Source organism: Mesitornis unicolor, unplaced genomic scaffold, assembly GCF_000695765.1.
Source record: "Mesitornis unicolor isolate BGI_N332 unplaced genomic scaffold, ASM69576v1 scaffold15218, whole genome shotgun sequence".
NCBI lineage: Eukaryota > Metazoa > Chordata > Aves > Mesitornithiformes > Mesitornithidae > Mesitornis > Mesitornis unicolor.
Genome location: NW_010201265.1, coordinates 2,572 through 26,452, shown reverse-complemented (window position 1 = coordinate 26,452; position 23,881 = coordinate 2,572). Strand labels below are relative to the sequence as shown.

Here is a 23,881-nt window from a genome sequence, read left to right as displayed (position 1 = left end):
TTCAGCAGTGGGGAAAAAGCCCACGCCAGCTGCTGGCTCTGGAGCTGTCCCTGTATACGGGATTTTTCATGAATTTGTTAAAGCAGCAGCATCTGGTCCTTTTGTCCTCCCCTCTCTCCTCCTCGTCCTCCCCTCCCTCTCTCCTCCTCGTCCTCCCCTCTCTCTCTCCTCCTCATCCTCCCCTCTCTCTCTCCTCCTCATCCTCCCCTCTCTCTCTCCTCCTCATCCTCCCCTCTCTCTCTCCTCCTCATCCTCCCCTCTCTCTCTCCTCCTCATCCTCCCCTCTCTCTCTCCCCTCTCTCTCTCCCTCTCTCTCTCCTCCTCATCCTCCCCTCTCCTGCCTTCCTGCTTTAGAAAAATTAATTTACAGTCTTATTCTCTATTATTCATAATAATACACTCAGAGGAAGCTCTATGGCATTTTTATATGGTTAAAAGAACAGCAGTGCTGTAGACCTGCAGTGAAACTCCTGGCATTGCCAACCATTCGAAATCTTAATTTCTCTTTCTTTTTTTCCACAGCCTTTCTCCAAACAAGCTGTAGATCACGTACAAACGCAGTTAGCCAAGAAACAAGTGCCAGCCAGCCTTTTCCAGGTGAGATTAAATCAATGTTCACGTTGTCTGCCGTTATTTGACAGTAAGTGACTTTGTAGATATTATCTAAGGAGACAGGATAAAGCAGTACTGGTAAATACTCTTCACTGTAATAGTGATATTGGCATGCTTTTCTAAGTCAAATGAAAATTGTGGATTATTATTCTTATCTAAAATATTTTTAAGCGTGTTTATGACAGCAAGCTATACCTTGGGATATGAACTGAAGAGTGTTTAAATTTAGGTAATTTAAGCCATCAAATGATTTAGAGTAAATCATTGCACAATGGGAAGGTGCACATCCCGTCAGGATAAACCAAATTGCATCGTAGAGAAATTGCCCTCATGTTTCAGTAATGTGAAATCTTGGAGCATGTGTTTTCTTTAGTTTTAAGGTATATTAATTCCTAGTCAATGATCTTGAGGAGTTAAGCATTTGTACCATTTCACTTCTTTTTCTGTCTCTCCACGAGACAAAATCCAATGACAAATCAGCTTTCTAAGCAGAAGTTTCTGCACCAGTCAAGTTGTGGGAACTTTAAAACTTCCTAAATTGTTGAATTATTAAAAGGAAGTATGGGATTTGCATATCGTCCGTTTGAATATAAACATAAATGGTATCCTCATTTGTGAGATTATGCCTCTTTTTTGTTGTGACTTACTTTAGAAAATAAAGAAATGAGAAATGAAATATTTCTCCTATTTTTGCAGCTGTAATACACGTTGATATGAGACAAGAAATTCAGAATGACGCTAACTTTTACAGCTGGGTGCATTCAACCAGGGTGGTTTTGCAGATAATGAGCCTCCTCAATCACGGGCGTGTTTATGAGCTTAAATGCCTTTGATGTGAACCTTTCTGTGGTTTTATATATTGCAAAAATGTGAAGATTGCCCCAGTCTGCTCAGTGAACTGGTTTTTACGCTGCAATTGGGTGAACTGACAAATCAATCACTGCATTGCTTGAGTTACCTCTCGCCGCTAATTGGGCTGGGGTTTGAGATCACTGCGCGCCATCACCCAGCAGGAGAGAGAATTTCACTGGAAAAAGCCACTTGGGAATTTTTTGGGGGCTGGTTTCTTTTTTTGCTAAGGACAGGGAGGAGAGAAGCACCAAATATATGTAAAAAAATATCCGTACTGTGATTGTTTTGCCAAAGTTGCCCATAGGCAGCTGCTTTACACAGGTTTCCTACAGCCCCCCTCTGAGGGAAACAAAATTTAAGGTTTTCTAATCATGGAAATATTTTGTGTTGGACTTCAGGGCACCTGCTCAGATTCCTAAAGCTAAAGGAAGCTTAAATGTAATGGGCAGTATTGAATAACCAGCTTATTGTATGCTTAAATACTAATTGTGTTTCTTTTTAGCCATATATAGAAGAAATCTGTGATAGTCTCCGAGGAAAAATATTTCAAAAATTTATGGAAAGGTATGAACGTGACGTGTTAGCTGAACTTCCTACCTAATGTAGCAGGAAGCTTAAGTATTGCTGTAAAATAAGGCTAAAAATGTTTAATAAACTTCCATTTAATTAATGGTGCCTTATCAGCAAGCTTCTGCAAGCGACTGGCGTCGTTGTGTGTCACGAGTAACACAGGGTGTGTGAGTGGAGAAAGTGTAACACGAGAGATGTTTCTGTTGCTCCATGTAGCAGTAGATTGCAGTTGGATCTTGTGGGATGTCCTCCTGAGTAACACAGGGCTGTTATTTCTTACTCCGAAAATAAATACTTAATTATTTATGTAGAAATGAGAAACTATTTTCTTTCTGGCAACAGCTTGTGGTATTGTTGACGTTTTTCCTATTTTGAGATAAAACGAGTTTAAAATGTTCCTTGGGGTATACAGAGGTTCATTAACATAAATCGAGCTGCCTCTGCTTTCTTACAATTATCTTCCTCTTTATGTGATTTAAATGTTTGTTAGTTCCAAACTTAATTTGTTTTTTAAAAAATTAAAAATGGTCTGAAAGGGATGCGAGGACGTCCTGAGCACTCACAATTAGAGGGATAAGGTCATCTGATATCTTTCTCCTTGAAGGATGTAAAATATTAAGTGTGCACAGCCTAGTAATTGTTTTTCTTGATGGGGTAAGGTTACAGCTGTCTGAAAGGAAGGATATCATTTGCTAAATATCACAGCACGCCCTGGCGCAGGCTTTATTTAAAATCTCAGAGTCCTGACGTTTGCTGCAATACTTTACACAGAGCTCTCAGACAACTTTCCAACTTTTTTTCCTACAGCGACAAGTTTACTAGATTTTGTCAATGGAAAAACGTAGAACTAAATATTCACGTGAGTACTTACAAGTGTATTTATCTTGCCAAAGGCTGATACGGGGAGGACAGTGTTGAGTTGTGAATGCTGCTGCTGAAGAGGCCTTGTTAAGGGGTGCATTCACAGCCCCAGACCCCCCCTGTGTCCCTTACCCTTGGGACGCTGTCCCCAGCACCCCTCATCTTGGCTTTTGTCCCTCCACGCTGCTTTTTTTACCACTTTGGCTGTAAAAATAGCCCCAGTTATGAATGAGGCTGTCAGTCTTTGGCAGCAACAGCCCCATTTGTCTTGTTCGTGCTTCAGCCTGTAGCGCTTGCTTGAAATATAAACACTAAGGAGCTGCTTTTCCCAAAACAATAAATGCTCTACGAATTACAATAGTTAAGTGTCTTAACACATTAATAGATTGTTCAGATGTTTGTACAGTAAGCTTTTTTAATACTGGAAAATGAAGTCGAGTTTTGTTTTGTTTTGTTTTGTTTTTTTTTGCATTTACAGCTGACCATGAATGATTTTAGTGTACATAGAATAATAGGAAGAGGGGGATTTGGTGAAGTGTATGGTTGCAGAAAAGCAGACACTGGAAAAATGTGAGTATTTACACCCTTTACTCGAGAGGTAACTGTAAACTCTGAAGCAGTAAGGAATCCTTCCTGTTGTTTCTTACAAAATCACTGGAAAGCAGCGTCGCGTTACTGTATAGTTCTTTGTAATTAAATTTTATCCCAGGAGGTTCTGATTTCTGGATTGTCTTTAAGCTTAGTTTGATACCTGATCCTGCCATGCACCAGGGCTTCAGCCTAGCAGAGCTCTTAAGCACATCCTTTGTTTAAATGCTCTCGTCCAAATTAATGGAGACTGCACATGTGTTTAAAATGAAGAATGTGCTTAAACAACTTCCTGGATCAGAGCCTGACGGTGCAGAGCCGTGTCCTGGTGGGAGCCGTGGTGGTTGTGCGAGGTGGTGCCTCTTCTCGTGACAAATCACACCATGGAGCTGGCTTGGAGGACACCAGAACACGGCCTGGGGGCTCTTCCAGCTGCAGGGATTGAATGTGCTGCTCCAGATGTGTGCGATTGCTGGCGTTTCTGCCCCCATGAGCGTATTTCACTGGCGAAAGCAGTGAGCCTTGCTCAAATTTGGAAGCACACAGCTCCAGTGTTGACTTCTGCTTAACAGAGCTCTCAGTGGGATCTCCAAGATTAGCCCTGTGTGGTGGCTTCTTTCTTTTCCGAGTCTTACCACTCACACACTTCTCCTGATCATCAGATTTCAATTTCTAGGCATAATTATGTTCTGTTTTGAACATATGGGCATCAATTTAACAAATTGTTCTCAATACCTATCTACGTATTTATTTACATCCCACCCCTTTCATCTTGCTTTTCTCCTATCGATTTCAGTCCAGGGGCCATCCTTAAGCATTTATCTTCTAAGTAAGCACTGCGTGTTTGAAATGCCAAGTCTGTGGGGTTACAGCTGGCTTCCCTGGCAGTTGTGTGCTTGACATCCTTGGTAATAATCAACTTCCGAGCTATTAACAGGTGGAAGACATCTTCACGTTGCTGTCATGCTCGGTATTTTTGCAGTGACTTCAAGTATTAGTATTTATATTAGTAACAGTACTGTCTTTATTCTTGCTTTGGTACTTTTTTGTCTGCGTACAGTTCATGAATTTGTCCTTGTACAAAAATAACCGTTTTATTTAGCCCGAGGCACACTAAGTAGGTGTCCATCCTGAAGAGGTAGCTCTGAGATTCCCAGAGATTTTCACGTCTGAGTTTTGCTCTGATGGGAGATGGAGAAACCTTGGGACTGGCAAGTGAAACAAAGGGCAGTTTTAAAATTCAGAATCATAGAATCGTAGCATACCAGCTTGGAAGGGACCACAAGGATCAGCTGGTCCAACCTCTCGAGGTAAAAGAATCGTTCAAATGAGATGAGTCAGCACCCTGACAAGCTGATTCTTAACTTAGCAGTGTAGGGGAACTTACCACTTCCCCTGGAGATTGTTCAATGTCTGATTGATCTCATGGGAAACAAATTTCTTCTGGAGTTCAATGGGAATCTCTCCAGAAGCAACTTGTGTCCATTACCCCTTGTCTTTTCCGTGGGACTCCTTGGGAAAAGGGAGTCTCCATCTTCTTGGTGCCACCCTTTATGTACTGGTCCATGGTGTTGAGGTCCCCCCTAAGCCTTCTCTTCCCAAGGCTGAACAGGCCCAGTTTTCTCAGCTCTTCCAGTCCACTGATCATCCTCGTGGCCCTTCTCTGGACCCTTCCAACCTGTTCGCATCTTTGTTGTGTAGCGGGAACCAAAATTGGACACAGTTCTCAAGGTGTGGTGTGACCAGTGTCGAGTAGAGAGGGATAATGACTTCTTTATCTCTGCTGGTGATGCCCTTTTTAATGCAACCCAGCATCCTGTTGGTTTCTCTACCCTGCAGCGCTGCTCCTCATGTTGAGCTCCTCATCCACCAAGACCCCCAGGTCCCTTTCCACAGGGCTGCTCTCTAGCCAGATGGAGCCCAGTCTCAGCTGCACTCTTGGATGATGTATCAGATATAAATAGTGAAAAGGGAAGTGATGGGGGTTGGACTAGATGATCTTCAGAGGTCCCTTCCAACCCTGACCATGCTTTGACACCACACCACTCTGTGAAACGTGGGCCAACCAACCTTTTTCCATGTGGAAAAACCCTAGATGAGGCTCAGTTTCTGGGTAGAGGTTTGGTGTAGTTCCTTCTTAATCCAAACCTCTTTACCCATCCCTGATCCAGATCCCCACCGGTGTAGATGGCTGCCTCTGCTGCACTTAGTGCCTGCTCAGAGCTTTGGAATCCGCTCCGTGAAGGTAACCCCAAAACACCTGAGGCTTCTTGCACCTCGCCTTCTTCAGGGACCCCAAAATAGGGGCACTAGGACAGGGCAGAAAGCAGCCAAGGCAGGAAGGGTGGCCGTGCTCTGAGCAGGGAGGAGACGCTTGGTTTCTATCAGCTTTAAGCCGCCCCAGGCGTTTGCTCCCATCATCTAAGTCAAGGCATCAGTAAAGGGTAGTGTCTGAAATGGTATTTAGAGCCATCGTGTGCAGACTCCTCGGCAAGAGCACGTGCTGGGAACATAATCCTTGTTTTGGAAACTGAAGATCCCTGTGCGTTCACGCTCGCTCTTCCCCCGCTCCCGACACATGCGTGGCGAGGGGTGACGTGGCTTTTTTTGGGAGCGCGAGGGTGAGCCGAGGCCCCGTTTCTGCACAGAGCTGTGGCAGCGTAGGCAGGTGATGATGCAGCGCTGTAACACGGTGGTTTCCTCAGCGTATTTTATAAGAAATGCCCCCAAAACCCCTGGCTGCCCATGTCTAGAAACCTGTGGAGGAACACACGTGCGCTCCTCAGCTCACCTAATGTTGAAAAAATACCCCCAGACTGTGTTATATCCTGCTATCCTTCGGTGGTTGTTAGGGTAACTTTCTTCTCCAAGCAAAATGATATTAATTTGTGCAATACAGATGGCAGGAGGTTTAAAAAAAGCTTCCTTGTGCGTATCTGACCTTTTTTTGAGTAGAAGGAAAACTTCTTAAAAGAACAAAGTACCAAAAAGCCAACAAAACTCAGCGTGTGTTCAAGATATTCCTTTCCAGCTGGTAGAGTTGAAACTCTTGAGATAAAATGGAACTATAGCAGAGTCTCTTGTTATTTAATTCATACTGCAAATGCTTGCTTGTAGGTATTAAAAAATTAACTATGATGTGTAATTCCTATATCGTCGTTTCGACGCAGAAGTAATTTGTTAAAGCGCATCTCTCTACTAGGAGGCTTCAGTTGGAAATGTTTGAATTCTGTGGGATTTTGGAGGCTTTCTTGTTTAGTTATGTGCTGATGTCTTTGAAGAGCTTGCTTACAGGATACGGTAAATACACGTGGCAGAACTGCTAGTGAATAATTCTGTGTACAGGAGGAAATATTTTCTGGTGCTTTTTCTGAACGGTTCCTATTTTCAGGTATGCAATGAAATGTTTAGATAAGAAGAGAATCAAGATGAAGCAAGGAGAAACGTTAGCCTTAAATGAAAGAATTATGCTGTCTCTTGTCAGTACGGGAGTAAGTATCACTGGTTTGTTACTCTTTCTCTTTTTTTTTTAATATATATAATATAAAAGCTGTGACACACCATACATATTCCATCAGTTCAGTTGTGCGGCACGCAGAAGTTACACTCCCCTGGAACCTTCCCCCTGCTTCTTGCAGTGTGTCTGAAATACGAAGAGAAAAGCAAGCTTGCGTTTCAGTTCGTGTGCTTACATCTCGGCTAAAGGGGCTTGAGAAGGCTCCCATTTCTTAAGTAATTAATTCTCTTCCCCCTTCCCCTGCTGATTTTTTTTCTTAAATATTCCTTTTTCAACTGTTCCGAGTCTGCCGGCCTCGTTAAACAAAACTTGCAATCGGCTCCCGTCGCCATGGCGATGTGCGATGCTGGTGAAAAGGTTAATTTTCCCCATGGCTGCTGTGGCGTGCGAATTAAACGTGCGGTTTGCAGCTCGGTGTCAACGCACCCCCTTTTCCCAGCACGGGTAAAGCGCGAGAGGGAGTTGGGGGTGGTTTTGGGCTGGGCTTGTACTGCGGGTGTGCAAGTAGTGGCTGTAACGCAGAGGAGTCCTGCTTTGGCTTGGGAGATGGCAGGGAGCAAACACTGCCCTATACTGAGGCAGGATCTGCGTCTTGCAGAGACAAGGGAGATCCTGGGCTTGGATCTGTGTTACTCAAGTGATTTCTTATTGAAAAATCTCACCTGTGATGCATTTAGGGCCGCTGTGTCCTTTAGGTTGCCCGTGCAGCATCCTTGCTGTCTTCTCTTGAGGGGTCCCATTGGTCTGGGGGGGGATTCAGCGTGGGCTCTGTCCTGTCTTCTGCAAGCTTGGCTTTAAAAAATGGAGGTGTGTTTTTCAGGGCTTACGTATAAATACAGGATTATAATTGCTAAGCAGTGCCCTTTAATTGTCAAGGGCAAACTGTGTGAATCAGAAAGCCGTGGTCCTTTCCAGCCCCACCACAGGCATGTGAGGTGCTCTCTGGGGCAGCACAGGAAAGCTGTGTGCAATTTTGTCCCTACAAAATCAGCTTTGGAGCTTTCCTTGCTGCCCATCAAATCATTTTCCTCTGCTGTTAGAAGTGTCCTGGTAAGGGAGATCCTAAGGCAGAAATGAGGGAAGCTGCGCACCGAGGTGTCATCATCGGGTTGAACTTGCTTCTTCCTCCCCTGCCTCAGCCTGTCTGGCAAAGGGCAGGCACGCACTGCGATGAAAAGTCAGGGCATTTCACTGAAGAGAAGACAAAAAAATTGGAAAAAAAAGATAAAATAAAGAAAGACAAAGCACTGGAAAGTATTTCTGCAAAATTAACAATTGGGATTCATCCATTAGACTTTTTAATAAAGGTAACTCTTTCACTGGAGATGAGCTGTGGCTTGTCCAGACGTGTCAGGAGTCTTGAAGGCCAGTGGAGTGAAGTTCTGTGGTGGAGACTAGACAAGAAACCCAGGCGAATGAGCAATAATTGTCCTGTTCACTTCAATTTGGGGTGCTCTGGCTCCAGCACTGAATGTGAATTTTCATGTCTAGCGATTCAAGAAGAGAACTGTTCGCAAGGCTGCTAATGCAGAGCTCGTTTTCTTGCACGATGGCGCATGGCTTGTCATTGAGCAGCAGAAAAGCAAGACCAACCATTTGTTTTTTCCATTAAGGATTTATCAGCTCGTTAGTGTGTAACTTCTTTTAGATGCTCGGGAATTTGAAAGAGAGTTTGGAAGGGGAGATTTAGTACAGAACGGCACCCATTCAGGTTGGGTACACCTGCTGCTGCGAGGGGTGCTGGCGTGTCTTGAATGTGCAGAATTGATGGCTTTGGGAAGGATAGAAGAAGAGAATTCGTTTCATTCCTGAATATGAGCTGTTCGGTTTGAATGGCTCGTGCCTTTCCTGATGACAGGATTTGTGGTGCCCGGAACAAAACGGGACTGGGAAGTTCATCACGGTGCAGTTAGTCATTTAACCGGGAATCCAGATGTCTCCTCAAAACACATAATAGCAGCTGTGCAGATTACACATACGTTTGTGTAATCATTTTTGTTAATCTGCCGCAAGATTTGGCATTCGCAACTGCTTCTTGGATAGGGAGCTCCCGAATCCGAGTTCATCGCGGCTGCCTTGGGACAGAAGGACCAGGGCCACCTCACCGGAGCACAGGGAGCTGCTGGAGTTGGCGTGGGGACACCGAGGGTGGCTCTGTGCTGCTCGGGGTCCCCATGGCCACGTTGCTCTGTCGTGGGCAGGGTCTGCTGAGGTTTGTGCTTCCTCTTCTGCACAACGCAACCCCTGTCGCATCCTAAACATCTTAACATCCAAGATCTGGAACAGTGAAATCACCAAGACCGTCACTGTTGCTGGGCTGTATAAACAACCTGCCCAAGGTGCAGTTTGGGGCAGAAATTGGTGATTTAATGAACCTTTTCCTGACGGGTAGAGGTGGTGGTTCTGTTGCAGGGCCAGGGGCCGTGCAGGGCTGTGGCTCTTCTCATTCTGGAAAATCACAGTGGTGACGCTGTCTTACGCAGCTCTTTTTGAAGTAATTTGACTAAAGACTGGATTCAGGATTCCCTCGAGGGATGGTAAATACCAGGTACAGCAGAAGTGGACAGGCTGAACAGTAAAACACCTCAGATTAATAATCAAATATTGCTTCTCCTGAGAACAACAGGTAGTTGGTTCTTGCACGTACTGAGGTTTGTAGGAGTCTCGATTTTGCTCAGAAAAAAGGGAATCTATCCCCATATGTTGACAGTCTCTTGGATGTCACCTCTGTGGGGTGCAGAGAGCAGCTCGGTGTTTGGGACATTGACTTCCATGGCTTTGTGAGCGAAACCACCCAGGACAGAGCTGCCCTTGAGTTAAAATCCCCCCTGGACACACATTTTCCTCCAGTTTGCTGCCACTTCAACCATCCTGCTCTAAAGCCGGTGCTGGAGTTACCAGAAACAGTCAGAAAGAAAAGAAATCCTCCTAAAACAATCGTTAGGGTGCTAATGTCTATAAAATAATTACATTTCTGCAGGTTTTTATATCGTTGGGTTGGGTTTTTTTTTCCTCCTTCCACATGATTTATTACCAGAAATTTGTCTTCTACAATTTGTTGGACTTAATCCAGGCTTGTTAGGTTGTAAGGAGCTGGTTCCAATCTATGCTTAATGCACACGTTGTTGTCATACTGGTGCTTATTGTGTTTTTTTTTCAGAGCAGAGGCTTGACTGCAACAAGTATTACTCTCGTGGGAAATCTGCTTTTATTGCTGTATGTTTCATTAAAGGAAAAAACCAAAACCCAAGGAAAACAAATCCGTAGGGGTTTTTTATTATTGTTTTTATGCTGGGTAATACTCTTTCGCGGTGGTTTTTGTGTCAGAAGAGTAGCGCAGTACTACAGTTTCTTCTCTCTCTGAACCAGTGAGAGGGTAGTGATTAAATTAGGAAGGCTTACGTGAAAATGAATTATGCATCACATTGACGCTTGCAGATTTTTAAAAACGAGTTCCATAAGAGTACAGGCATATACTGTGTTCTGGTGTAGAAACCCCCATTTATTTTTCTATGTATGGCATTTAAATTCTAACACAAAAATCCTTCTGGGTAATTGGATCGCGTGAAGGCTTTAGGAAGCCTGCTTGGGGCCACTTCTGAACGATCCAGGTGATTCAGAAAATTAGGTTAATAGTTCTACTAAAGCTTTTAAAGTTCAGGGATTACTGTGGCAGTCTGCGGTTATGAGCGGCACAGAGTTTACAGGGAAAGGTGATGGAGTCCCTGGGGGTGATGGGGGAGTCCCTGGGGCTGATGGAGTCACTGGGGATCCCGGTCAAGTGTATAAAGCTTTATATTTCAGCCCCACGTGGTTTTGGGGAAGGATGAACTGATTCAAACCATCCCAGCTGCTGAGGACGTTGTCTCAGTCCCCTCCCTTTCCTCTCACACCCCGAGCTGGGTCCCACGGCCCCCGCTCTGCCCAAGTCCACTGGGTTTTGCTGCTTCTGACCTGGAGAGGAAGCCAGTTCCTGTTGGAGATTCCCAGTGTTTCACTGTCGGTGCTGCCATCGTTAACGCGTGGTTGAAGTCGTGTTAGGCTGAGTTGGTGCTTCCTGTGAGGTGTTGAGCTCGGCTTAGCTCGTCTGAGCTCATCTTCCTGCCAGCCTCCGTGTTTTGGGGTCAGACCGATGTCTTTTGGTATCTCGGTGCAGCCGTTCTTTAAGTTTTCATTGCAGAGTAACCCAACAGCCCTGGTTTCGCTTGGCTTTGGAGAAGGGGTCCGTGAGGTAATAGCCCCCTATGTTAATTAGCCACTTGCATCCAATGTAGACTTAACGAAGAGACAGAGGTGCCATGGCCTCTCACCCTGAGAGATCACTGGCAGCACTGAGGTGTTCTTCCAGCTGTGGTTCTTTATGGCTGCTTGTCTTAAACATCTGTGTGAGAGAAGGTTTAAATGCACCAAGGGGTAGCAATGTGACCCACACCCCGACCACCCTTGTTTTCTGCGTTTTACATCATCAGGACCTTGCTGTCTTTGCTTCCTTTTCTTTCTGAGCTGGCCTAAAGCTTCTTAGCTTTAACGCATCTTTCACGTAAGTCTAGTGCAAACTCACATAAATATTTTTATAATATGTTGTAGTTGAAAATCTTTACAAGATAGTGATGCTACCTGCATTTTTTAAAACTTTGGGTTGTCAGAGCTCTTTTGATTTTTGTATTGAAATAAGAGAGGAAAACCTAAGATCTCTGAACTGTATGTGCATCAGAGTATGTAGATTAGCACAGATTGCTTTAGGAAATTATTACCAACATTGGCAAATATCACAGGAAAAATATCACATGTATTTTTAGCTTCTCTAAGTCGTACTTCGCTTATTGCTTGGGATGAACTCTTTGCTCCTTTCCTTCCAGGACTGCCCTTTCATAGTGTGTATGACCTACGCCTTCCACACCCCCGACAAACTCTGCTTCATTCTGGACCTGATGAACGGTAAGCGAGGCTCATGATGATGATGATGATGATAGCACAGAAATATTGCCAGGAGGGAAAAATAATCTGAGGTGTGAAGCATTGGCTTGCGAGCGGGAGGGGTAAATTGATTTAAAGCAGAGAATGTATAGAACAGACTGACAAAAAATCTCTGATACCTTAAAACATAAACATATTTAAATAAAGGTATTGAAGGGCCTGCTAGGCTGGAAGCTTAAAGAAATGATGGTGCTGAGGATGCTCAGCACCTGTGGGATGTGAGCTGTGGTCCTGCGGTGAGCACCTAAAGATGCCCGAGCACATCTGCACGTACTGGGCTGCAAAGCTGGGAGTTTAATTGAGAAACAGATCTTGTAAGTACCTGAGACTGGCTTTGGTGTTTTGCAAGTGAAGATTCTCATTCAAATGGAAGCTGTAGGTCAGATTCAAGTAACTCTGAGATTGCTTTTAATCTGCAGCTTGATCGGAAACAGTTTTCTAGGAATCTTCCCAATTTGAAGCGTTGGTGGTGCGGATTAGCTCACAGAGTGACATTGTATTGTGCCTGTTCTTTAATGAGCTAAGTGTGAAAACATCCCCAGCATGAATATTTGAGTATTTTGGCCCAGATGACCTTTCGAGGTCCCTTCCACCCTGGGCTGTCCTACGTGCTAATTTATTCACTCTCCAGAAAACGACTGCGTTTACTTACCGAGGAAATCCTTTGCATTGAGTCTCGGTTGCTGGATTAGTCACTGAATGCAAATGTGTGTGAAGGAAATGTATTCTTAAAGTGGAGCTTCAGATTGAGTGCATCTTTAAAATTAACTTTCTTGGGTATTTTGTCACCACGTGTACTTGCAGAGTGTAAATCTATGTCCCTGTGTGCTCCGTGGGGTATAAGGACCCACAAATGCTCTGCTGAGCCCCCCATGTCATGCTGTCGAGATTTTTACTGTCCTCTTAATTGCTCAATCCTTCTGATTTCAGGAGGAGATTTGCACTACCACCTCTCCCAGCACGGAGTGTTTTCTGAAAAGGAAATGAGGTTTTATGCTACTGAAATCATCCTGGGGTTAGAGCACATGCACAATCGCTTCGTTGTGTACAGAGACCTAAAGGTAATGGTTAATGTGGGGGCTGCACACAGTCACTGTTAGCATATAATCCAGTGATATTGATAAGTTACATGAATTATCTTCCCTGAAACCTTTTTTTGGGGGAAGAACACAGGTAATTTAGTTTATCTTTGGCTGATATTTCTAATAATTGTACAACATAGTTCTAATCTATGCTGTTATCTAAAAAGGCGATTACCAGTTAGCGAAGAGCATTGATGTTTGAGAAAGACCTACTGTGTTTGGAGAATTTGTAGACAAATACCAAGCAGTGACCTTGCTGTGTCTGCATTTCTAGCCTGCAAATATCTTGTTGGATGAGCATGGGCACGTGAGGATATCGGACCTTGGGCTGGCTTGTGATTTTTCCAAGAAGAAGCCACACGCTAGTGTGTAAGTACAACGCATGGGAGCTTTGCTGCTTGTCCAAATATTGCTAAATAAGTCCTTTATGTGTCTTTATAATTTAACTTTGCCTGAGGGGAAAAAAATACCACTTGAGTGGCACTGGCTTGCTTTCTAACGCAGCTGAAGTGGGTATTCTGTTAAGGTTTTTGAGTCTCTTTCTGTTTTCCTGCACAGTTGTAGCAGCTGATGTGTAGGCATGGCTGGAAGATGACACATTATTTCGAGATGATTCACTGTTCAGAGGAGATAGGAACCTGACTGAGTTGAAGTACCAGATTGTTTTAATTGTCCTAAATGGATAATTAAATATGCTGAAACACACCAAAACCCAGGATTTAGCGTGTCTTTCCCTTTCTGGATCTCTGTAGAGCTGGAGGCAAGTTGTGTTCCTTTCTGCCTCTTGGCATCAGGTCGTAACCAGGATCTGAATTTCTTGAGCTGTGTGTGGATTCCACATCGGATCCGGTGTCTTTTATTCTTAGGTCCTCATTTGTCCTGATTTAGTCTCAGAATTTATGCAAAAAAAGGAAAGCTTCATCCTGTCACATCTTAAAACATTTGCAATTCAGGAGCTTCTTGAAAAGGCTCATACTTTGCAGCTACGTCAAGGGGAGAAGCAGTGCCTGGTGGCTGCGTGGTCGTGGTGACCAGCGGGGCTGGGGACAGGAAATCTCAGGAGCCGCAACAGAGTAAATGCAACTTTTCCACCTCTTCTTTGTGTCTCACTCTTGGACAGGAGGCTGCCTGCTGACCCGGTACTGATGCCGCTTCAGTTTGCCCCATCGTTTCTGTTGTTTATGTTTTGAGGTCTTTCCTCAGTTGATAAGATACAAACAGGAAACGTGCGGATGTGTGCGTGGCTAAAGGAAAAGGAAAACAAAATAATGGTTGAAGTGAATTCTGTTTAAATTAGACTATCTTATTGACAAAACACTGATTTATTGCTTTAGTTCTTTTTTTAAACAATGATAGTTTGGGTTGTAATGATGATTTTCTCCCGTTCCACTTCACAGAGGTACCCACGGGTACATGGCTCCAGAGGTGCTGCAGAAGGGAACGGCGTACGACAGCAGCGCAGACTGGTTCTCGTTAGGCTGCATGCTTTTCAAACTTCTGAGGGGGTGAGTGGAGTTTCATCTCCTGTCTTTGTGTTTTGGGGGTTTTTTTTAGCCCATGCCTTGTCTGTCTGTCCCTTGAAATACTGATACCTAACTTCATATTATCTAAAATGATATCTTAGTGCCATCTCTGCAACTTGGACCACGTCTGCACATGAGACCAAACCAGGCTTTTTTGGTTTTCAAAGTAAGGAAAACACCAGCCCTGTGTCCTTTAGGAGCTCCAGGTGTAGTGTGGTGAGGAGGGCAGATGCTTGAGCCTCTCCTTTTGTCTGCTGCAAGCCAATACACACTGCCATGTGGCAAGACCAAATGCTTAATGGTAGCTAATTAACGTGTTCACAAGTAAACAGCATTTTAATTTTGGAAAATACCATTCCCTCAAGGTTTTGGAGAAAACTAAGAAACAGGAAATATATCCGAAATATAATTGGAAAATCTGATACTAAAATGTTTCGACTTGCTTTCATGCTGTTGTTTAAGTATCGCATGGTAAATCTGTAATATTCGAAAGTCTTCTATAGCTAGGAGGAAAAATTCAAACTCAAAACAGAATTATAAGAGGATAAAGCTGACAATTTATCAGATATCAAATCAAATCATATCAATCACCAATGCTGTGGTGGCTGTGATTACCTTCAATTTCATCTACTGACCTTAAGGTCTTACTTCACTCTTCCCCTGTAGGTGAGTGGTAAGTTCTGTAGGTCACACTCAGTTTCTGTATGTAGATCAATCTTTTTAAGTACCTGTGCTGTGGTAGCTGTTCAGGGCTTTCTTGGTAGATGAAACTGTTCTGGATTTTGGGAGACATGGATGTTTATTGGTAGGGTGTTTGAAATACCATCTTTAAGGACACATCACTGCTTTTAAGAGTAAACTACCACTCTGCATGCCTTTATGTGGAGTAACTAGATCAGATTTCCCCGAATTGGGTAATCCTCAGGGATGTCTGTGTGTAGTCTTTAAAGAAATTGAACTGTTGCTTTACTCTGAATTTGATTTTGATGTCCACCACATGCAATGGTAGTGAAAGTAGAAAGGATAAGCTCTCTTGCACAGTGGGGCAACTCTTTGCAGCAAGAAAAGAAAACAAAGTTGTAAGAGATCAGACATTGATGTTTTGGAGGTAGCAAGTAGCTCGTTTTTCATGGCAAATGCCAAGTGTTTTACTACTTGTTTTATTGTTCTGCGGGACAGGATTGATGAGGTGGAAGAAGGGGACTAACAGGATGCTACACGCTTTCCTGGGCTTGCCGCAGCTGAAATAACCTGATATGTTACGGCTTTACATTTATCAGTGCCTTTTCTTATTTCTGCAGTCACAGTCCTTTCAGGCAGCACAAAACCAAAGATAAGCACGAGATCGACCGGATGACGCTCACCGTGGTAAGGATCCTGGCGGCGCTTGCAGTTCCATTCCTCGTGTTTAGTAAACTCCCATTTCCTCTAAAAACTCACGTCGCCCGCTTTCTGCAATGCTGTATTTACACACGGAAGGGCTGTTTACAAACACTGCCAAAGAAAAGCTGCTCTCCTTTGTGGGGAAGGCAGAGCACGCTGCTTTGATAATTAAATATCTCTTTCTGCACTTCTTTTTTGGTAGAACGTGGAGCTGCCAGAGTCGTTTTCCCCTGAACTGAAGTCCCTTTTGGAAGGGCTGCTGCAGCGGGATGTTAGCAAGAGGCTGGGATGCCAAGGACGAAGGTAGGTGGTGAATTCTCCTTGGACCACTGCCTTCAAAAATTTCCACTTCTCTCTACATGAATGAATTCATTTCAAGTAAAAGCCTGCTTCCTGTTGTGATGATTTCAGTTTTGGAAAGAGAACATGAAAAAGTGCTGTGGCTTGGAGTTACGTTTCAGCTTCCTTTGGTTTGGACAAGTTTTTGGACAGTTTCTTTCACTAAAGACTTCCCCTGTGTTCTCTGCAATCATGAGCACATTGGATGGTGTTTGTACTTTTCATCCCTGTGGTGTTGTTATGTTTTTGCCTGATCTGTTTTGGCATGGAGTCGCATTACTTGGTTCAGACATACTGATAGCTGAAATTTATAGCTTATGTGGTAACTGTGCTGATATGAGCATATTACACACACAAAAAAACCCCAATCCCAAAACCACCAAGCAGAAAGCTGTGAATACTTGCTTCGTTTTGGTAACTGAAATTATTGTTCTTGCTGTTGAAAAATCCAGTGTGTGCCTCATGCGAGACTGGGAGAGAAAACGATGAGAGGAGGAAATCCACTCCAATATTCAGAGGGTTTCTGTCATGGAGCCACCCGTGATAATGACCTGAGATTGCTTTTCAGCCTGGCCCTATCAAGAGGAGTTGCTTATTTTGCCATAAAATACGTATTATATCAAATGGGACAGAGTAAGCTGCTTGTGTAGAAGAGTGTCTGGGATCTGACAAGAGCGGGATATTGGTTTTTGTTTAAAGAGAAGAAAACCATAGCAAAATAAGAGTGATGACTTGCCAGACCTACAGTACTCTTTCCAGTGTTTCCACATGAAAATCTTTTCTTGTTTACTTAAGATTTTTTTTTTCCCCCTTGCAAAAAAAAGAGCATTTTGCCGATGTTTTCAAATGATAGAAGTGTGACCTTTCCAGGCTTTATATTTCTCAAATCCATTTGAAAAGTGCCTTCGTTCTGTTGACTTCAGTCACTTTTATTTTGCAGTGCACAGGAAGTAAAAGAACACCCTTTCTTCAAAGGCATTGACTGGCAGCAAGTCTATTTACAAAAGGTAAAGGATTCAGGTAGTAACCTTGGCTTACTTGGTAAAGCAGTAAAAGGAAAATAAGCCTAAGCAGGTAATAACACAAAATTCAGAGTTCCAGTCCCCAGACAGGTACTCACTTGCACAAATACGTGGAGGTTTGTTGATGAAAGCTGCTGTATGTTCATTACTTCAAGTCTCCCTGATGGGCAGTACTGAATTAGTACTTCTTCAGGGTCAAATGACTGCATAGTTTCTTCTGCTTAGATGCCTCTAAGCTGGAGGATTTTTTCCCCAGATTTTTGTAGGACCATTTATTAAAGAAGTGCAGAGCTTCTTTATTAATAAAGAATTTATTTGAGACCGCATTTGGAATATTGTGTTCAATTCTGGGCCCCTCAGTTCAAGAAGGACAGGGAGTTGCTTGAAAGAGTCCAGTGCAGGGCCACAAGGCTGATCGAGGGAGTGGAGCATCTCCTGCTGAGGAGCGGCTGAGGGAGCTGGGGCTCTTGAGCTTGGAGCAGAGGAGACTGAGGGGTGCCCTCATTCCTGGGGATCCATTGGGAAAGGGCAGTGTCAGGAGGAAGGAGCCAGGCTCTGCTCTGGGATGGCCAATGGCAGGACAAGGGGCAATGGTCCCAAGCTGGAGCACAGGAGGTTCAAGCTGAAGATGAGGCCAAAGTTTGTCAGTGTGAGGGTGGCAGAGCATGGCCCAGGCTGCCCAGAGAAGTTGTGGAGTCTCCTTCTCTGGACATATTTGAGGCCAACCTGGACGTGTTCCTGTGTGACCTGCTCTAGATGATCCTGCTCTGGCAGGAGGTTGGACTGGATGATCTTTCGAGGTCCCTTCCAACACCTGAGATTCTGTGATTCTGTGATAAAATGTAATTTCAAGGTGCATACTTGTGCACAGTCACGTGTAATTTGTGCAAAAAATAAAAAGGCCACGTATATCTACAGAATGGATTTAAATAATCTCCATTAATTTGTCTTTAATCACGTTGCTTTCAATTTCTAGTATCCTCCACCATTGATTCCTCCCCGGGGAGAAGTAAATGCAGCAGATGCATTTGATATTGGGTCGTTTGATGAAGAGGACACTAAAGGCATTAAGGTAAAGCTTTAAATGATGGGTAGGGAATGGCGTTGTCGTGCTGTGTGCGTGCAGTTCCTGTGCTTCAGGGGCTCCTGAATGTGCGAGGATTGGCTTCCAAAATTTGGAAACGTGATCCATGCTGTTCTGAAGAGGCAGCTTGGGCTCGTTGGCTGGTTTGATGTTGCTTGCCAAGTCTTTTTGTTTTATTTTTTAGATTGAAATCTACCTTTTTATTGGAAGTTGTATAAGATAAAGGTAATATTTCAAATGGTCAGACAGCTCTTGGGAAATCCTCAGGTTTTCAAGAATACTTGATGCTTTGGAGTTTTTAAAATTGTGGTTTGTTTCTGGTAGCTTGGATACATTGAACTAAACCTTATCTTAATGGTATTATCTCATGGTCAGAGCGTGCAGCGGAAAACTTAAAAACTACAGACTGTGTATCAATGGTAGCAACTTTCTAAGTTAGAAAAGTGGTAAAGGAAACTTTGAGGTTCTGATATTATCCAGAATCTCATGAAAACGATGGAAAGGGAAAATGGGAAGTAAAAGCTGCATGGAGGTGGTGCCACATCCCCTCTTCAGAAACCTCCGTGGTGCTTTCAGACAGAAGGTGAATCTGTCCTGGCTCTGTCCCAGTCATTATTTTGATCCTACAGTTCTTCAGTAGATCAGACTTTATTCTTGTTATTGCAGAAGTGAGTCAGGAAAGAAGCTAATTGCTCTAAACTTTATCAGCAAAAAAGCATGTTAAGCACTCACTGTGCCTAAGAAGGAGCTTGTCTGTCAGTGTCACCTGCTGTAATTACAGAAGTTGGCACAGAACAGGTTTTCCGTGTTTAAAGAGAAATGCAGAGCACCCAAGATGTGGAGTTTTCAGGGATAAAGAACATCTCCAGCGTCACTGCTGGTCTGACAGGATGGCAGTACCCCGCCGTTCTGGACTGCCATAATTTGGAGGAACATTTTGCAAGGAGAAACCAGGTTGCCTTTTTATTTACTGACGGGCTCGGATATTCTCAGCGAGGCCTGTAAATGGTGCAGCCAGATCACTGCCATGCAATCTCTGTTCAAGCTGCCTCTACGCTAATGTCATTCCTACCGGTGAGTCAGGGATACCTCACCCAGCGTCTCTGCGCCTTCACGGGGGTGTCACCGTCTTTTCCAAGGGGCTGAATAATTCGTGGCGCTGAGTCAGCCGCAGCTCCCGATGCCGGTGCTCAGCACCTTGCTTTCCTCCCTTGCCCCTGCGGATTATATTGGTATTTCAGAGCATCCCGTGACACTGAGAACACGTCTCCTTTGAGGTGATGTGCTGCAAAGCCCGCAATGGATGTGCCCACGGCTTTCCTCTCCTCCTAGGATGCCATCCTGTGAGCCACTTGTGTAGAATTGCACGTTTTCTGGTCTCAGCTCATGTATTTTCCTGCTGTGATACGATTATGGCTATCTAGAAAGGAGGAGAAGATCTGGAGCCCTTCCTGAAGATCCACTAATTTGAGTTTCCTTCAGCGCGATCCAATTTAAGTCCTGTAACTAAGGATTAGGAGAGAAAAGAATCTATGTAACGGGAAAATCGAGGTCTGCTGAATTTTGAAGGTTAATTATTAAGGGTGCAAAATTAAGCTGTGGAAGCGTGGCAGGCATCGTTGTGGAAAAGGTATCTTGTCATTTACTCGTGGAATTTTAGAGATGAGAAGATTTTTAACACGATTAGACGTTGTGTTAACACTGATTATGCAGCAAGTGAACAATACCGCTGCTCACATCGAAGTTATTATTGAAAAGTCTCGAGAACACGGGGAGACAATGTGGAGTAAGGCTTTTGGAGCTACCAAACCAACAGGTGGCCTGTTCTCGGTATATAAATGAATATCTTTGCCTAAATTAGTATCCTTATTTGGACCTGTTTGTCCTGGTAACGTTAGAGTTCAATGTCTCTTTGAAAATAATGCTGTTATCTGGGTAACTGTTAACTACTGGGGTTGAGAATAGTAGAAGTCATTAAAATGTTGGGTTTTTGTGTTGTTTTTTCTCTTGCAAGTTGCTTGATAGTGACCAGGAGTTGTACAAGAACTTCCCTCTGGTAATATCGGAGCGTTGGCAGCAAGAAGTAGCAGAAACGGTTTACGATGCAGTGAATGCAGACACAGATAAAATTGAGGCCAGAAAAAGGGCTAAAAATAAGCAGCTTGGCCACGAGGAAGGTAATCTGTCAAATACGCTTCTCTCCGTCTTTTGCTGCTGGGTTGTAATTCATGAGTTTGAAGTGCCACACAGCAGACTCTCATATTCCTGTCATTCACCCGTAATTGTCAGAGCTCCTTTAGTCACTATCGTGTTTCTGAAGACGTTCCTTCATGTTTTGAAACGCTGTAGGGTGACACAATGTTTTGGAAAATCTTTTGTACTTGCTTTTAGAGATTACCATGTGCAGCCTTTTCATCGGTTCGGTTTATGGTGTGTGCTCAGAGAAAAGTGTGGGGGATTTGATTTCACGACAAAGAAGCCAGGAAAGAAAACAGGAGGTCCTTTACAGCAAACTTCACTTGTTTGTTTGCACAGGGATGTTGCATCCCAGACTCTGCAGTTGGGGTAGCATTGTACATTTCTTTTAATAGCTAGTAAGGTGCTTTTAAAATATGTGAATTCGGGTCGCGGTGACTCCACTGTGGCCGCATCAGCTCATTTCACTAAGGCGAAATTCAGAATCACCGCATCATTTGGTTTGAAAAGACCTTTAAGACCATCGAGTCCAACCATCACCACCACTAAACCATGTCCCCAAGCACCTCATCTCCCCGGCTTTTAAACCCCTCCAGCACTGGTGACTCCCCCACCTCCCTGGGCAGCCCCTTCCAGTGCCTGACAACCCTTTCCATGAAGGATTTTTTCCCAAAATCCAATCTCCCCCTCCCCGGTGCAGTGGTCTCTGTGCGTGCCTGTGCACACAGAGGCACAGTGCAAGCCTGGCAGGAGCACATTGTGTCCCCCCACATTTGGGACCATCCCCTTTCCCAACACAGCCCATTGGCAGGATGCTTTTAGCAGCGCCTTGCTTTGCACGCTGATGGTTTTTCCCTTCTCACAGACTACGCGCTGGGGAAGGACTGCATTATGCACGGGTACATGCTGAAATTGGGGAACCCCTTCCTGACCCAGTGGCAGCGTCGTTACTTTTACCTCTTCCCAAACCGACTGGAGTGGCGAGGAGAAGGGGAGTCACGGGTAAGTGAGGTTGCTCGGGAGAGCAGCAGCTTCCAGGTGGGTTTTGAGGCAAATCTGAGCAAATTTGGAAGTTTCCTGCTGTGGAAATAGGCTTTTGTCTGAAAAAACTGAGCAGTGGGCTTGAGTAACTTATCTGGAGTATCGCTGTAGTTAATGGGTAGCCACACAGCCTTAAGCTGACTTGAGAAACCTGTTTACTTTGTTCTGTTCTGTTTCTAAAGGAATCTGGTAGTTCACGATGTTGTTTTTTATTTAGGACCGCTGGACTTTTTATACAAAAAAACATAAACTGGTAAGGTCGTAAATGCTATAGCATTTCAATGGAAAGAAAATGCTATAGTGCCTTTAGTTTAGTCCAGCTGTGATCATGTGCTAGGCACATCATTTGTGTATTTGGTTAAGTCAGATTTTGGAATTTCAAAACGTTGTTCCCCTCTTACAGTGCATAGGGAAACCTTTCCTGCAAGTCCTTGTGTCTGTCTGTGTCTTTGTCAGTATATCGTGCTGAAATACAAGATTATATTCCTTTAAATATTCCCTTTCAGCCCTTTGAAATGGTAAGATTGCTTTTTGTTTTTTAAATAACAGCAGTGGTACTTGGAAAATACACTAAATGAAATGCAACTGTCTTGAGGGGAAACAGTGAATATTTTGTTGCGGACACACCTCTCTGTAGATTCTTATTTCATGCTGTCATTACTGGCTTTCTTAGCTTACATTTTGTCGTCTCTGCTGAAGCAACCAAGCCCTTTGCTAAATATCTCTGTTACCTTATAATCCATCTTTGGTTCATGACCCAGCCTTCAGGAATAAAGCAATGTTTGCAGAAGGACTGTTAATGTTCGTAACTTGATTTATGTGGGCAGTCCAGAAAAAACACAGTGGCTTTAATTTGGTGGGCACCGGGGTTTTTTTTGCAAATCGTTTCTCTGCTTTGTTTTTGCAAATGCTACAGACACACCTCTCTGTAGATTCTTATTTCATGCTGTCATTACTGGCTTTCTTAGCTTACATTTTGTCGTCTCTGCTGAAGCAGCCAAGCCCTTTGCTAAATATCTCTGTTACCTTATAATCCATCTTTGGTTCATGACCCAGCCTTCAGGAATAAAGCAATGTTTGCAGAAGGACTGTTAATGTTCGTAACTTGATTTATGTGGGCAGTCCAGAAAAAACCACAGTGGCTTTAATTTGGTGGGCACGGGGGTTTTTTTTGCAAATCGTCTCTCTGCTTTGTTTTTGCACATGCTACAGCAAAACCTACTGACAATGGAGCAAATAGTGTCTGTTGAAGAGACGCAAATTAAGGATAAGAAATGCATCTTACTGAGAATTAAAGGAGGAAAACAGTTCGTGCTACAGTGCGAGGTGAGATGCTTGTTTTTCCGGTAACTTAATCAGGTTGTTTTGCATACGATAAAACGGTTGAAATGCTTTTCGGGTCCTCCCATTATGTGTTAACTTTTTGAAGCAAAGCTGAACCAAAGCAAAACTGGGAAGGTTTTATCACGCTTGAGTTTTGAATGCAGGAAACCTGCAGCCGTGCCATGGATTTCAATGGCATTTGGGCCAAAACGAGTTCAAAACCAGCTGAAAACTTCCAAACTTCTCAACCTGCGTGGGCTCTGAAGGTCTCGCTGCAGTTAGTTCATGGGAGCTGATGTGTTTGCGAGGGAGGAAGGACACAAACCCTACTCCTTGACTTGCTGCCGCCTTGCCTGGCTTTGGTGGCGTCAGGGAGAAGCAAAAGGCTGCGCATTTTTGATACCCAAAGTTACTCATTCCTTCAGCAAATTAAACTAAGGTGCTTAAAGTGCTGTCTGAGAGAGAAGACGCTGTTGGCAGTTGACTGTGAAGTGCCAAACGACTTCTGTATCTCTTTCAGAGCGACCCCGAATTTGTGCAGTGGAAAAAAGAGCTGACAGAAGCTTTCACCGAGGCACAGAGGTTGCTGCGCCGGGCTCCCAAGTTTCTCAATAAATCTCGTTCCACGGTCGTCGAGCTCTCGAAACCTCCGCTCAGCCACAGGAACAGCAACGGGCTGTAGGGGCAAGGGGAAACGGCGTTCACTTAGGGAAAGCAAGCTGCTTGGTGAACACGTTGAGTTTCACAGATTCCTTATGAATTACTTTGTGCAATCCTGGGCGCGGGATGTGCTTCGAAGAGGAGGAGTTGGATGTTTACAGCGGGGGGCGATGCCAGGACTCTGTCTCTGGAGGTCGGGAAGGCTGGAACGAGTGAATTCGTGCTCCGAGCGGCGGCGGAAAGGACCCGGC

General features: G+C 44.1%; 1 protein-coding gene across 1 annotated transcript in view; it reads left to right on the top strand.

Moving 5' to 3' along the window:
* Positions 1 to 23,663, top strand: part of LOC104545003 (beta-adrenergic receptor kinase 2) — a gene marked incomplete at its 5' end in the record, with an annotated part of 26,663 nt that extends 3,000 nt beyond the window's left edge. Inside the window, 17 exons of the mRNA XM_010190020.1 lie at positions 464 to 597; positions 1,967 to 2,028; positions 2,842 to 2,893; positions 3,374 to 3,465; positions 6,875 to 6,974; positions 11,860 to 11,938; positions 12,908 to 13,038; positions 13,334 to 13,428; positions 14,457 to 14,564; positions 15,884 to 15,950; positions 16,168 to 16,268; positions 17,245 to 17,311; positions 18,303 to 18,398; positions 20,425 to 20,587; positions 21,472 to 21,608; positions 22,860 to 22,973; positions 23,491 to 23,663. Of these exons, the coding sequence (XP_010188322.1) occupies positions 464 to 597; positions 1,967 to 2,028; positions 2,842 to 2,893; positions 3,374 to 3,465; positions 6,875 to 6,974; positions 11,860 to 11,938; positions 12,908 to 13,038; positions 13,334 to 13,428; positions 14,457 to 14,564; positions 15,884 to 15,950; positions 16,168 to 16,268; positions 17,245 to 17,311; positions 18,303 to 18,398; positions 20,425 to 20,587; positions 21,472 to 21,608; positions 22,860 to 22,973; positions 23,491 to 23,652 (1,760 nt within the window). The remainder of the gene's footprint in view (positions 1 to 463; positions 598 to 1,966; positions 2,029 to 2,841; positions 2,894 to 3,373; positions 3,466 to 6,874; positions 6,975 to 11,859; positions 11,939 to 12,907; positions 13,039 to 13,333; positions 13,429 to 14,456; positions 14,565 to 15,883; positions 15,951 to 16,167; positions 16,269 to 17,244; positions 17,312 to 18,302; positions 18,399 to 20,424; positions 20,588 to 21,471; positions 21,609 to 22,859; positions 22,974 to 23,490) is intronic.
* Between the last annotated feature and the right edge of the window lie 218 nt (positions 23,664 to 23,881).